General features: G+C 46.3%; 1 protein-coding gene across 2 annotated transcripts; it reads right to left on the bottom strand.

Annotated features, from left to right (window-relative positions):
- Window positions 1-26: 26 nt before the first annotated feature.
- SLC17A1 (solute carrier family 17 member 1) lies at window positions 27-9,247 on the bottom strand. 2 transcript variants are annotated; one of them, XM_019633179.1, is made up of 10 exons: window positions 9,074-9,247; window positions 7,720-7,803; window positions 5,896-6,068; window positions 5,091-5,324; window positions 4,920-5,007; window positions 4,514-4,600; window positions 1,954-2,072; window positions 1,690-1,851; window positions 609-741; window positions 27-518 (listed from the first exon to the last, which is right to left on the bottom strand). In XM_019633179.1, exons 2-10 carry the CDS (start codon window positions 7,745-7,747, stop codon window positions 367-369), a joined length of 1,176 nt encoding a protein of 391 aa, XP_019488724.1. In that variant the 5' UTR covers window positions 7,748-7,803; window positions 9,074-9,247; the 3' UTR covers window positions 27-366. The 2 variants fall into 2 exon arrangements, with proteins under 2 accessions (XP_019488724.1, XP_019488723.1); XM_019633178.1 differs by lacking the exon at window positions 9,074-9,247 and adding an exon at window positions 8,897-9,040 and having other exon boundaries at window positions 28-518.
- Window positions 9,248-12,788: the final 3,541 nt, after the last annotated feature.

Raw genomic sequence — 12,788 nt, 5'->3', positions numbered from 1 at the left:
AAAAAACAAAAAAACAAAACAAAACCAAAACAAACAAACAAACATAGTGAAAAGAACAAAAGCTTTTTTTGCCAAAGAGATCTGGATTGAAATCCTAGGTAAGATCCCAAACCAGAGGTAAGAACTTAGGCTGACCATTAAGTATCTGAACCTCAGTTTCCTTAGCTATAAAATAAATATTACTAACCGATGGGTTGTCATGAGGATTAATGATATACAAACATTCATACAATAGCAATAGTAATGGAGTAGCTAAACTTTACACAGTGTCAGAGCTTTGGACAAGCTGGCATGAACTTCAAAATAGTTGACATCTTAAAACACCATTGACAGCTTGGATACAGAAAAGAAAGAGATTTTCAAATCCTACCTGGGAGCGATATCCAAGGGGTTTATAAGTGGTCCGACTATACAGAAGACCGCTGTTGCACTAGCGAGTATCAGGAAAATTATTGTGCTGTGGAAACCGGAACTCAGGTGGCACAGGCATATACCAAAGAGGGCAGGCAGGAGAAGGCCTGGGGAGGGGTTCAGACAACACAGTCAGGAGTGGCCTGAACGTGGGGGGAAGCACCTCAGAGTGCTCCAACGTCCCGGCTGTTTCTTACCCAGCGTGGTGAAGAGTTTCCGGATGGTAATCACACGGAGTGCAGTCCTGGACAGGAAGAGGTCTGCCATGTGACCCGCTAAGATACTAAGGAGCCAGGAGAACAGATAGGGGAGGGCTGACAGCACCCCATTCTGAGGAGGAAAGGTTATCGTGACAGTGAGCATGGTACACAGAGTAATCCCTATGCTGAAATTCAGCACCTAAAATTTGAACTGTCATACAGGAAGCCATCAACATATAACCTCCAAATGACTGCCAGGCACACACTACACAAAAGAAGAAGAAAAAGTAGGTTTGGGATCAGAAACAGTTGTCACAATCTATGTAGTTTTCTGAATGGGAAAACCTGGCTCTGGGGACATGATAGAGATGATAATGGTAATAATTACAATCCTTCCTATGGTGCTTTCTCGGGACCAGCCTGTTTATCCTTGCAACAACCCCATGGTCTCATGGGAGATAAACTTGGGTCCAAGAAAGCTTAAATGACCTCACTGTCATCCTGGCCCCTGGGCTCCATTCCTGGAGGCTCATTACAGAATGCTCCAAAGTGGCAAGCCCAGACTCCATTGCTAAAGAACTGTTTTTCCTGGTTATTATGGCCTCAGACAACAGAAGGTTCCAGGCATCAGTGATTCTCTGAGTCAGACAAGCAGTGGGAGTGCCAGTCCTTTCCTGGGGTTCACACCCCAGGACTCATTTCCTTTCCCCGGGTAAGGATTGGTGCGAGCCGGGTAGGGTGACAGGGCTCAGCTAAGTGACTTTCAGGGAAAGATCCTGATCCCTTTAGGCAATGATGGTGTTGAGCCTTAAGTAATACCCAAGGGCGACGGTACAGCGACTGTGAGGCAGGGTCTGTGGGAACGGGAAGGGTGTGTGTGTGTGTGCGCATTGTGGGGGTGCCAGTCTACGCCTTTCGTTCTAGGCAACCAATGCTGACATGAAAGTTGGAAACGGAGCCTCCAGGTGAAGAGCTTCAGCGACACAGCGTGGGGTGGGAAAGCTACAACTGGAGTCACGAGGCCCAGAGAAAGGAGCGACCTCTCATAAAGCCAGAAGGAGAATAGAAGGTAGCCTACCTCTGTCACATTCACATGAAGCTTGGAGCTGATGAACGTTGGCGAGTACAAAAACAGGATATGGTTTGTCCAGGAAAAGGCAAAACAACCAAGGGAAGTCGCCCAGACTGGAAGGGACTTGAATATGGCCTTGATGGGCAGAGGCTGTCCACTCGAGCTGACCTAGGAAGGAACCCATCAGTCGTTAGCACCTGAGGACCGGCCAGAGCATGTGTCATTCGCACGGGACCTGGGAGATCCCAAAGTGATATGTGTGCATTTCACCTGGTCCATGAGGGAGGAGGTAATAAATTCCTTCTCATCGATGCTTATGCATGGATGGTCCTTTGGATCATCATAAAATAGAACGAACCACAGAAGACCCAGGGCACAGCCACAAGCACCTATAAAGAAGCAGACGTTAGCGTCGGAGCTGCTTCTGTCTGTAGGGAGTCTCTCCCCAGTGGGCACTTTTCATGATCGATACGAAGACCTGGGCCACCTCTTCCTCTTTAGAAACTCTGCAGCAAGGCTCACATTTCTGACAGTCCTCTCTGTATGCACAGCTGCCTCTCCCTACAGAAAGAAGTTTACAGAAAAGGCGGTGAGTCCTCTGGCCTGTTCTGCTGGCCCACTGAGCCGCTGCATCCTTCTGCTCACGACAACTGGCCTCCCCCCTAGGCCCGCATCGCCACAGGCTTCCTGTGTTCTTCCATGAGAGGAGAGCACAGCTGGGCCCCCATGAGGCTTGACCATCACCCGGCTCTGAGGGCTGGGCCTTTGCCAAGCTCCATTATTTTTTGTTTTTGAGTTTCTCATCTCAACGACCGGATCACAGGGAATCCTCTGTTAGCACAGGGCGTATGTAGCGTTCACCAGTCGGTCTTCCAGAAATGTGTTCATTCATTTGCCAAATGCTGATTAATTGTCCATTAGGTACCACGCACGATTCTAGGTGCTGGGGAGACAGCAGCGAACAACACACAGAGAAAGCCCTGAAATCCCTGCCTTCATAGGATTTACTTTCTAGCGGATGAGAAAGACAGATAATAAAAAGTACATAAGTAAAATGTGTTAAGTGCCAGTGATGAGCTATGGAGAGAAGTGATGGGCGGGGGAGGTAAGGGGTGCCATGCTCAGGGGAAGCTGGGACATGGGTGTGGGTCACACACACACCCCCCGCCTCTCACTGCAGAGAGAGCAGGAGGTACCAAGACCCCGGTGTGACTGGGGAGGCAGCCAGGGGAGGGTAGGATGGGTGAGGGTGACAGGTAATGGGATCAGACCATGGGGAAAGCTGGTGCCATCGTACCATCTTAGATTTTCACAACATTAAAAGGCTATTTTGACAATATACAATTTCCACCTCATTCTGTGACCTGAGAACCCCATCCCAAGGCAAATGTAAATGGGCAGAAGTGAGTACCTTATAAACACATACGTTTCTATGGGGCACTTCATTTAGAAAGTTCAGATGATGCCCTTCAGCTCTTAAAATGAGAAAACTGATGCTCAGAAAGGCTGACTTACCTGCCCAGAGGCACCTGGTTCTGTTCACACTCAGCAAAAATCATACTGTCTGGGGCAGAAAATGGCCCCAGGGGGAGCCTGGGGCAAAGCTTTGAAGAAAGGCCAGAAGGAATGACCAGAAGAGAGAGAGGAGAGAAGGCAAGGGCTGAGCACGGAGGTTCCATCGGGTCTCAGAGGCAGGGAACCAGGGGACACGGTGATGTCGTCGAGATGGAGAGCAGGTCACACGTGGATCTCAGAACTGCCACTCAGCTGACGGGCTTGGAGGCAGGGCCAGTTCTGAGACTGTGTGGCCTGGGGCAAGACCGTGGGTGGAAACTCACCCAAACATGGAAACGTCACACACTGAGCCGTTCACCTGCAAACCCTGATCCTTTATGGCTTTTATTTATTCCAATTTGTGGGAAGTTCATGGCTCACTACATCAGAAGCGAACGGGTTTGATTATGAGACCATGTTCCTCACTGGATGTGTTAAGTGTGAGTAGGACACTTGTCACATTACCTTTGATTTGTTCTGATCACCTTCCCCCAAGAGTTTCATAGAAGAGGTGAGGGTCTATAGCGCCTGCCTGACAGTTATGTACAAGTCTCGTTCTGAGCTCATGCTCATGACAATAACATGCGGAAGGGGCATGGGAGCTATTTTTGCAGAAGGCGCTAAGAGGTTGGGTTTCAAGCCTGCCGCCTGCGTGCTCCAGGACACAGAACTCGGGCAGATGTTAATCAGTGACATGGAACAGACCATCCAAAGGCTACTGAGCAAAGAGAGCCCATTATGGCCACCCCTGTAGTTACGCCCACTGCAAACAAGATGCAGGTCGTGCCTCACAAAAGTTAAAGACAAACCTGCCCCTATTCCTGCATCTTACAGAAGTTAAAGATAAACTTACCATCGCTGTTCTGTTCTCCTTTTCCCCAAACCGACAGGTTTTACATGAAAACTAAAGACACAGATAAACCCTAGTCCAAGGGATAGAAGGGCTCTCTCTTCCACTAGAATTATAGAGGGTGACCCCGTCTATGGGTGGCCTTTGTTTTCTTACTTACTCTCTGCTAAATAAACTTGATTTCACTTTAAACTTTAGACCAGCTCATGTTTGAATTCTTTCCTAATTGAAGCCAAGAACCTTCTCAGCCCGGGTGGCCTGAGTCCCCACCGGCATCAGCAGGAAATCAATAATGACTTCTTTTTCCTTCATGTTTTCAATATGTCGTAATTTTTAATCTCATCAACTTCATATATGTTATTATGTTCTGTTTTTAATTTTGTTTCTTAAATTCTGAATAATGACTGGGATTTCATGGAAACTCACCAAAAATATAGAAGACGAAGGGCCAGCCCAGGGCCTGACAGATGAATCCAGTGGCAATCAGGGCAATGAAGGGTCCCAGCATAAGTCCTAGTCAGAGGGACAGAGAACCCCCGCATGAATGTGGGTGCCTCAGAGGAGAGGTGCCACGTCTCATGGTGGCAAACACCCATCGCTAGTGAAATAATCTGTGCAGCACAGCGCTGGCCAGAAGGAAAGGGTCAAGTGTGTGCTTCTTTGTGTTTTTGGAGGTAAGCAGGCTCTTCTCTATTCTGGATGGTTCCCACACCTTTAGAGTGAGTGTTCTGGAGCAGGTGGGTTCTAAAGCCTTGACAGTACAAAACACATGTTGCTTACGGCTCTGGGGACACGATGGTGCAGGAGCTGCCAGTGGGCCTGAAGCCATTACCTGATGCGCTCAGAGAGGTAAGTCGGCCTCGTTCCAAGGGAGGGGCCCACTTGACCCAGACCACGTGCTGAGCTATGGACACTGTCCCCTGAAATGAGAAGAGTTGGGACATCGGTTCTCTGGGCTCTCCAGGAACTAAGACGCTGCTCGGTCTGGGCCCTGTCCTGATACCTGGCTCAGCCCCTGCGCTACCCGGCAGGCGATGAGTGGCATTTCTCCGGCATCCGCTGCCAGGGGGATGAGCAGGCTGGACAGGGAGCTGAGGACCAGGGCACAGCTAACCATTTTCCGGATGGAGTATATTCCAGACAAATACCCAATGGGGATATTCATGATGAGCATACCGTAGGTGATGGAACTTAAGATGACCCCCTGGATTTCGGGGCTCCAGTTATACCTGGGGTTCTGAAAGGAAAGAGGACACACACCAGTCAGTCTGCAAACTCAGAGACGTGGGGAAACTGGCCTCTCAAGTCACCCCATGGAAAGTGTCCCCTCTCTTCCTAACGTTCTCCGTCATGGGAACTTCTTTCTTCCTTCACACTGTCATTTTCTGTGTGTGATTCCATTTTACTGTAATTACATTGGTGTCTTCAACTATAATGTAATGCAACGTGTAAATATACTGCACGTTCAAAAACTTAAATAGAAAAGAGGCTACATCTTGACTTTGACCTCTGGTTTAAAAAGCTTTCCTGCTCGTCCAATCTTCTCAATTCTAAAGAGGTGCTAACTATTAGTTTTTATTCTTCTTCACATAGAAGAATTCACACATCAAAGCCCTTCACAAATATTGAGGCATCCTTTAATTATGGGACATACTTACTTAGGTTACCACTGGCAAGGATGAGCAAGACTTGAGCTTTTTCTCTAATTATTATTGTCATATCAGTTATGATAATGTTCAATCTCTACACCAATTAGTTAGCAAGACAGGATTTTGAATTTATGGCCGTGGATAATATTTTTGGTCTACCTTTATGTTATCCAGGAGGTCCTTTGTGGAGGTGTTGGGCCGATGGTGTGGATCTGTGCTGTTCACCATGGCTACCATTGTGAGGCTCAGACACATGCGCTGTGACATCATTACAACATTACAGAAGTGCAGGAGGAGGCATAACCCATAGCGAAGAGAACAAAAACCTGGAGCTGGTGAGGGAAACAGAAAGTGTCTGCTGTTAACACAGCTGAGGTAAGACATACTTTTAACTCTAGGAAGGGCCACTCGGAAGTTTGGAGCCCTAGATGTTAATTTGAAATTGTATCATGCTTAATGGCCTTTGAGAATTTATGATACAATAGGAAGATGTGTAACTGATAGGACAATCCTACACTCCTCTAAAATATAATCCCAACTAGAATGTCCCAGAAAATTAAGCCAGTCCTCCAAGTACTTTGGCGCATGCGTATTTTAAAGGGATCATTTAAACATACCCTGGGTTACTCTTGTAAGTAACAACAGACTTTCACCCAAGTAAATGGCTTTATTCTCCAAACTCATTTGGTCTGGTTGAGAAAGTTATATATGCACATGGCAGAGAAAGTGGTATTTACAAAATTCATTGTACATGAGGTACAATAGCTTTCAGGTAGAGTAACCAGTGTAGTGTTGGTGCAGGGACAAATGAATTCCATCAGGAGAAGAAAGTAGGGAGTCCAGAAACAGATGTACACATGTGCCTTTGAATAAACGTACTAATGCAATTCAGTGGAGGAAGGTAAAGTCTTTTCAACAAATGGCAATTTCCCAAGAGAAATAAAAACATATGTCTACAAAAAGAGTTGTAGCACAATGTTTATAGCAGCTTTTTTCAAAATAGTTGACCATTTGGGATGGAAGAACTTACTGTGGTATATTAATACAATGGATATTAGTCAGAAATAAAGAAGAGGGAAACACTGATACACTCAACCATCTGGATGAATCTCAACAAAAATTACTTCTAAATAAGTCGAGTTAAAAAGGAAATCATGAGGGGGATTCTAAAGTGCTTCTGACTGAGTGACAGATGTTGTGCCAAACTCATGGAAAATTAGAGCAAAGTGTACACCCCTAAATATATTTATCAGGAAAGAGGAGAGCTCGAACACTAGGAAAATTAATACAGGAACAAACCCAAAGGACCTAAAAGGAAGAAAATGTTAAGCATAAGGGCAGAAATCAATGATATAGACCAATGTATAATTTTATATGTTTATGTTTTATATGTTCATATAGAAATTTGAACCTAGATGAAGTGGACAATACAAAAATATCAAATTGATATAAGAAGAAACAGAAAATTTAATAGACCACTAACCTTTCTATAAATTGAAAAGGTATACAATCCATTGCCCCCCATGACATAGACATAACTCTAAGCCAATAGAAGAAATTCTTTACTGTTCTTCCCCTGTCTTGCTCAAGATAACAGCTTGTCTAAGTAAAAGTTCAGTGAATATTCAACGGCTGCTGTCCAAGGATGCAGTGACTCCAGAACTTTCTTCCGGCCTCACTTCCAGGAGGGTCTGTTGTCTCCTTCTGGAGATGGAACACGTACAGCGCCCCTCTGTGATCTTCTCCAGCAAGTGAAGAGTGGACAAGAATCAAAACAAAGTGTGAGCAGCCGGAGTTCATGAACTCATTTTTATTTAAGGGTTTTCTAATGGACACCATGGCAGGATTGGTTTCTTCACTTCCTTTCCTGAACATTTTCAAGACCCTTTATATATTTTTATGGAAGAACCCTTTCACCTGGAATCTTTGGTGTCATATTTGAGAAAAAGAAGCCTATGAGAGAAGACAGAGAATGATTTCTACCTTTCCTGGAAGGGAGCTGGTCATCCATTTGCACACCGATGTCCGCTTGCTTCCCTTCCGACTGAAGGGTCCTTTCTCCAGCCCCTGCAAGTGCCAAACACACGACATCAGCATAAGGCGGGAGGAACAGCCCGGCCCCCCAGCATCTGCTCCGATGTCAAACGTGCACCAAAGGAAACTTGCTTGTCACTCACGCCAGTGCCCATGCCACTTCACCACACGCTTCCTTTGACATTTAAATTTGACGATATTTTTTGTTGGTTAAAAATGCACAGAAAACCTGAAAACTGAAGGAAACGAACGAAAAGCTCTGCCAACCCATCATTCTACATGCAGCGAAGAGATCCCTTGGAGTGAAAGTGAAATAGGCTTTATCGAACAATCGAGGATGCAGGGACCTCACTGCAGGTAGGAGCTTAACAGTTTTCCAGGCAGAAGGAGAGTGCTAAAGGTCAGACACGTGGATGTTCAAAAGGGAAGGAAGAATGTCACAGAGGAAGGAACGTAAATAATGTCCTGCATTTTTCTTGTATCTCAATTACAGCTGCGAGCTCTGCTTATTCATGTTGGGGCCCGGAGGAGGTGCTCACTCTGCACATATGCCATGCAGTGCCTGCGCCCCAGCCCGCCCACCCCAGGAGCACCTGTCTATGCCTTGACATCTGACCCCATCAGCTTACATGACACCAGATGCTCAGGAGATGCCTAAAAGTCCTCAGGTTGAATTTGCAACTCAGTTTTAAATGAGCTGTTTATCAACCACAGTTATCACATATTGGAACATTTGGGGATGCTGTTTACCTTAAGACACAAACCGCACACTCACCTCAGTACCACACACACACACACACACACACACACACACCACAAACACACACACCATAAACACCTCAGCACCACACACAGCATTCACATACAGCACAAACACAGCACACCACTCACAGATTCACAAGAACCATATGCCACGCAACACACACTTCTCTTTCCTTGTCCACCTCACACTCGTCCCTAAAAATGTGTTCTTGTTGCTTTCCCTTGTGCAAAACCTGTGAAAATAGATTCTCAACCCCCCAATCTCCCCACATTGCCAAAGCCCTCTGATGAAGTCTCTGACATAGAGGGCCCCTATCACTGACCGAATCTCAATGAATGAGTGGCATATAAGGGTAAGACTGACCTGATTCGGGGCAGAAAACTGCTTTCTTCCTCCCCTGTAAAGATTTTCCTCTCGGCTTTTAAGAAATACTGAATGCCTGGAATCACTAATTTTAGTCCTGTAAATCCTTCACCGAATCCTTTCACCTCCATTATGTCAATGTTAAAAATTAATCTTTAACTTCCCTTTCACCCTCACCTTGGATCTTCAGGGGAGGAGGTTGAGTGAGTCTTGAAACAATCCCAAGGCCAGTAATTCCATGACCACGATGGGCAGACACCCCCAGTCTTTTTCCCTGCTTGCCAGGAGCTCCAACCTACCCACTGAGTGCTTCCAGGACCTTTCTGCTGGCACTGAGAGCCTCCCTTTCCCTCCTCTCTCTCTCTCTTTCTCTCTCTCTCTCTCTCTCTCTCTCTCTCTCTCTCTCTCTCTCTCTCTCTCTCTCTCTCAGGTCACATCTATCTGCCACTCAAGCTACTCAGAGAGACACATATTTTTTTTTAGTGCATGTCCGCCCAGAGGTGCGACTTCCTTCCTGGCTTCCGCAGTGACTGACTGTAAGCTCTCTTGGTCCTGCCATCTTTCTTCAGCAATGCCTGTGAGCCTGTGAGCCTCGGAACTCTTCAAAGGTGACCTACGGATGGCATAGGCACATCTAAGCCTTTAAATCAGAGTCTGCACCATTGACAGAGTCTTACCTACTTAAGCATTTTTTTGTGTGTGTTGATTGTGCTTTTAAAGTTCCTAGTAAGTGCTTGGCACTGCCTAGATGTTCTATAAATTGAACCAGTTTTATTCTCTCCAAAGAAATGATGAAAACCTTCCGCTGTTTTTGCCCAACAGACTTGGATGTCTGTATCAGTTGGATTTTCCTTCTTCAGAGGTTCAGGTTTTGCTGACCTTCATTCTGGATTCTCCGGAATGTTTGTAGTTTGGCACCAGGCTGGCAATTCCTGGCATTTTCTGGGTCAAGGGCCCTTTTAGTGACTGAAAATCCCAGGTCAGCAGTTGTCCCCATTTGTGTTTTAAATAAACACTCCCCAACTGGCATCAACGTCGGGCTCTGGGCACTGATTATCCCGGAGGAAGCCAGCTTGCTGTTTGCTGCCCCCAAATGCACTTTGAAATCACTTCTGGATCCTACATCAGAATTCTGTGTGGTGTTTTTTTTAATTAAGTTTTTTCAATTTAACATTTCATTATGGAAGTTTTCAAGCATATAAAAAGTTAGAACAGTCTTATATAAAAACCTGTACCCATTAACCAGCTTCAACGGTTATCAATATTTAACCATTTGCGTTTCCATATACATAGCAGTTGTTTTCTGTAGTATTTTAAAGTAAATCTTAAAAAAATAAAAATAATAAAGTAAATCTCGGATACTGTGTCATTTCTTCTATAAAAAGCACAGCATGATACATAAATCCTCAGGCTGTCTCATGCTGCCAGGACTTTACAGTGGAAGAACTTGAAAAGAAAGTATTTTTCAAGAAAAAAATGATAAATTCTGGTATTTCTACTTCAAATTGAGTTACAGTTAGATTTTTTAGAACTTCCTTGATTTTATTCTCTTACATTTTTTCTCTTATCTTGAACACGTTGGTCCCTAATATATGTAATTACTTTTTTGCATTATTATACTATACCTATATTTACATTAAAATAACACTAATATTATTACCAAACGTAAATGTACTACCTCTCCTAGAAGCAGACCTTGAGATTAAGATTCCCGTAAAAGTGATTTAATACACAGTGTTGTCAGAAAAACAAAACGACAGGGACACGGGGATGTGGAGATGCGGGCAGGGAAAGGGAGGAGATCAAACCAGGGAGGGAAAACAGGCTAAGTCTGCAGGAAGGGAATTTGGGGTTAATTCTGCCAGGAGCGGTGGAAGCAGTGTCAGCCTCACCTTGGGCTCGTCCTAATCAATGCTGAAGCAGCTGGAGTGTTTACACAGCCGCATCCGCCAGCCGCGGACCCTGAGTTCCCAGGCACTGGTATCTCAGTACCAGCAAAGCAGGTTCCGGCAGCCCAGGGGCAGCTGTGCCAGCTGCAGACAAGGAAAGCACAAGCCAACATAAAAGGACCCCAGGAGAAATGGGCAGAACGCCGACCTTCAGGACCAGGGAGTCAGCGGGTGTGTCAGCCACTTCTGACAGGTTACGGAACCTGACGACCGAGAATGGCCTCATTTTATGCTCACTACGCTCCTATGATGCGGCGACTATGACTTGCCCCCATTGTATAGATGAGGAAATGCAGCCGCAGAGGCCGCCAGCGGGAGCGCAGGGCCCCCCCGTGCTGCCTGGAGTGGAGGCTTCTGTGGTCCAGGTGACTCCGTGAGGGCACCTTCGCTGCACCCACATGTGCCTGCCTGTGGGGCTTAAATGGCCTGGGAGAGAAGGGGAACACCTGTGTCCGCAGGCGGTCCTCACAGCTTCAGAAACAGAGGTGCCTTCAGATTAATCAAAGGGCCTTGCCCTCAACGCCACGCTGTTTCCTCTTTACATGGAGCCCAGGCCTTTGTAGTGGGGGTTAGGGGTGGGGGTAGAATTTGGAGGAAACTAGAAAATATACTGTAATTAGAGCAAGGAGCTCAGATATAGCTTTGTAAAAGTTTTCCAGGTTCAGGGGTGGGCCGTAATGTTCTATTTCAATCCAATTGATTAATAATTTTTCAGTTCCTGTCACCTCTGAAATCCCCATGTTGCCTTAGGATCCTAGAGGCCAAAGGCCCCGGAAGGGGAGGCCAGCAAACCAAAAGCTCACAGACGAGTAGGGTGATCACCTGCCAACAGAGGTTGCTGAAAGACCGACTCGCGGAGTCATTAAGAGGCTAAGCCTGGGGCTACAGGCCACTGTGTGCCCTCCAAAACCCTGGTTCTTGTGCCATCTGAATGAATTGTTCCAGTCGCATCTATCTGATTGAGTGGTGCCAGCGCCATGCTGGCTGTTAAATATTTCCAATGACTGTGTGTGAGAGCGTGTGTGAATTAATGAATACCCTGAAAACACAGCAGTTAACCCCTGGAAGAGGGCGCTGACAGCGTGAATCACGGACTTTGGAAACTGGAAGGTTATACGGAGGAATTCAATAAGTCAGAGTCCAGGAGACTTGGTTTTGAACTTGACATGACAGACAGGCCCTAAGGCGACCCCAAACATTGCTATGTCACGGTATTCACAAATCTGTGTGACCCTGCCCCTTGAGTGGGGGCAGGACCTAAGGACTGCTTCCAGCCAGCCAAAGTGATGAGATGTCACCCCCTGGTTACAGTACACTATAAGAGACTTCCTCTGAGCGAGCTGCAGCTAGACACTCTCCCTGTGGCCTTGATGGAGTAGGTGGAAAGTTGGAGAAGCTCACATCACAGGGAGCTGTGGGCCGCCCCTAGGACCTGACAGTGGCCTCCAGCCAAAATCCTGCCAAAAGCCAGAACACTTGCTTTGCTTTAGTGATGAGAATTATTAGAGAGCATAGAGCGTGCATACGAAACAGAATTAAGTTGATTTTTGTATTGTAGGGAGGATCTCCCAACTGTGCAGTAAATGAGGCCTTGCGTGGTCTCACCAGCACAGGCCATAGAATTCCACCAGGCTGAACGTAGGTCCAAACACCTCCACCTTCTACCTGTTTGCATAAGAGTATTCCAGGTGGGAAAGCGTGCATCATGGAAAATACGTGTGGAGGACTGCTGGCATTGGAATCGGTGGTATACATTGACTTGTGCTGAGTCCCAGGGTTCGATGCTCACATAGGATGAAGGTTTGCAGGTCTCCTGGATGCATAAGGTGATGACAAGCAAGGAAGATACAAGTCTGGGGAGAGAAGGGGTTATTGGGAAGCCAATAAGACATGGGGGAGAGGAAAGAGCTGCAGTGTTTAGGGGGAAAATGGCGATGCTGAAA

The sequence above is a fragment of the Hipposideros armiger genome, unplaced genomic scaffold (genome assembly GCF_001890085.2).
Source record: "Hipposideros armiger isolate ML-2016 unplaced genomic scaffold, ASM189008v1 scaffold_1256, whole genome shotgun sequence".
Classification (NCBI taxonomy): Eukaryota; Metazoa; Chordata; class Mammalia; order Chiroptera; family Hipposideridae; genus Hipposideros; species Hipposideros armiger.
Note: the sequence above shows the minus strand (reverse complement) of the source record. Positions and strands in the feature narration are given on the sequence as shown.

Coding starts and splice junctions, on each gene's coding strand:
- SLC17A1 (XM_019633179.1), bottom strand. CDS start 7,747: ATGGATGACCAGCTCCCTTCCAGGAAAG. Junction 5,325..5,895: donor ACCTCCTGGATAACATAAAG/GTAGACCAAAAA, acceptor CTTTCCTTTCAG/AACCCCAGGTATAACTGGAG. Junction 519..608: donor GAAACTCTTCACCACGCTGG/GTAAGAAACAGC, acceptor ACCCCTCCCCAG/GCCTTCTCCTGCCTGCCCTC.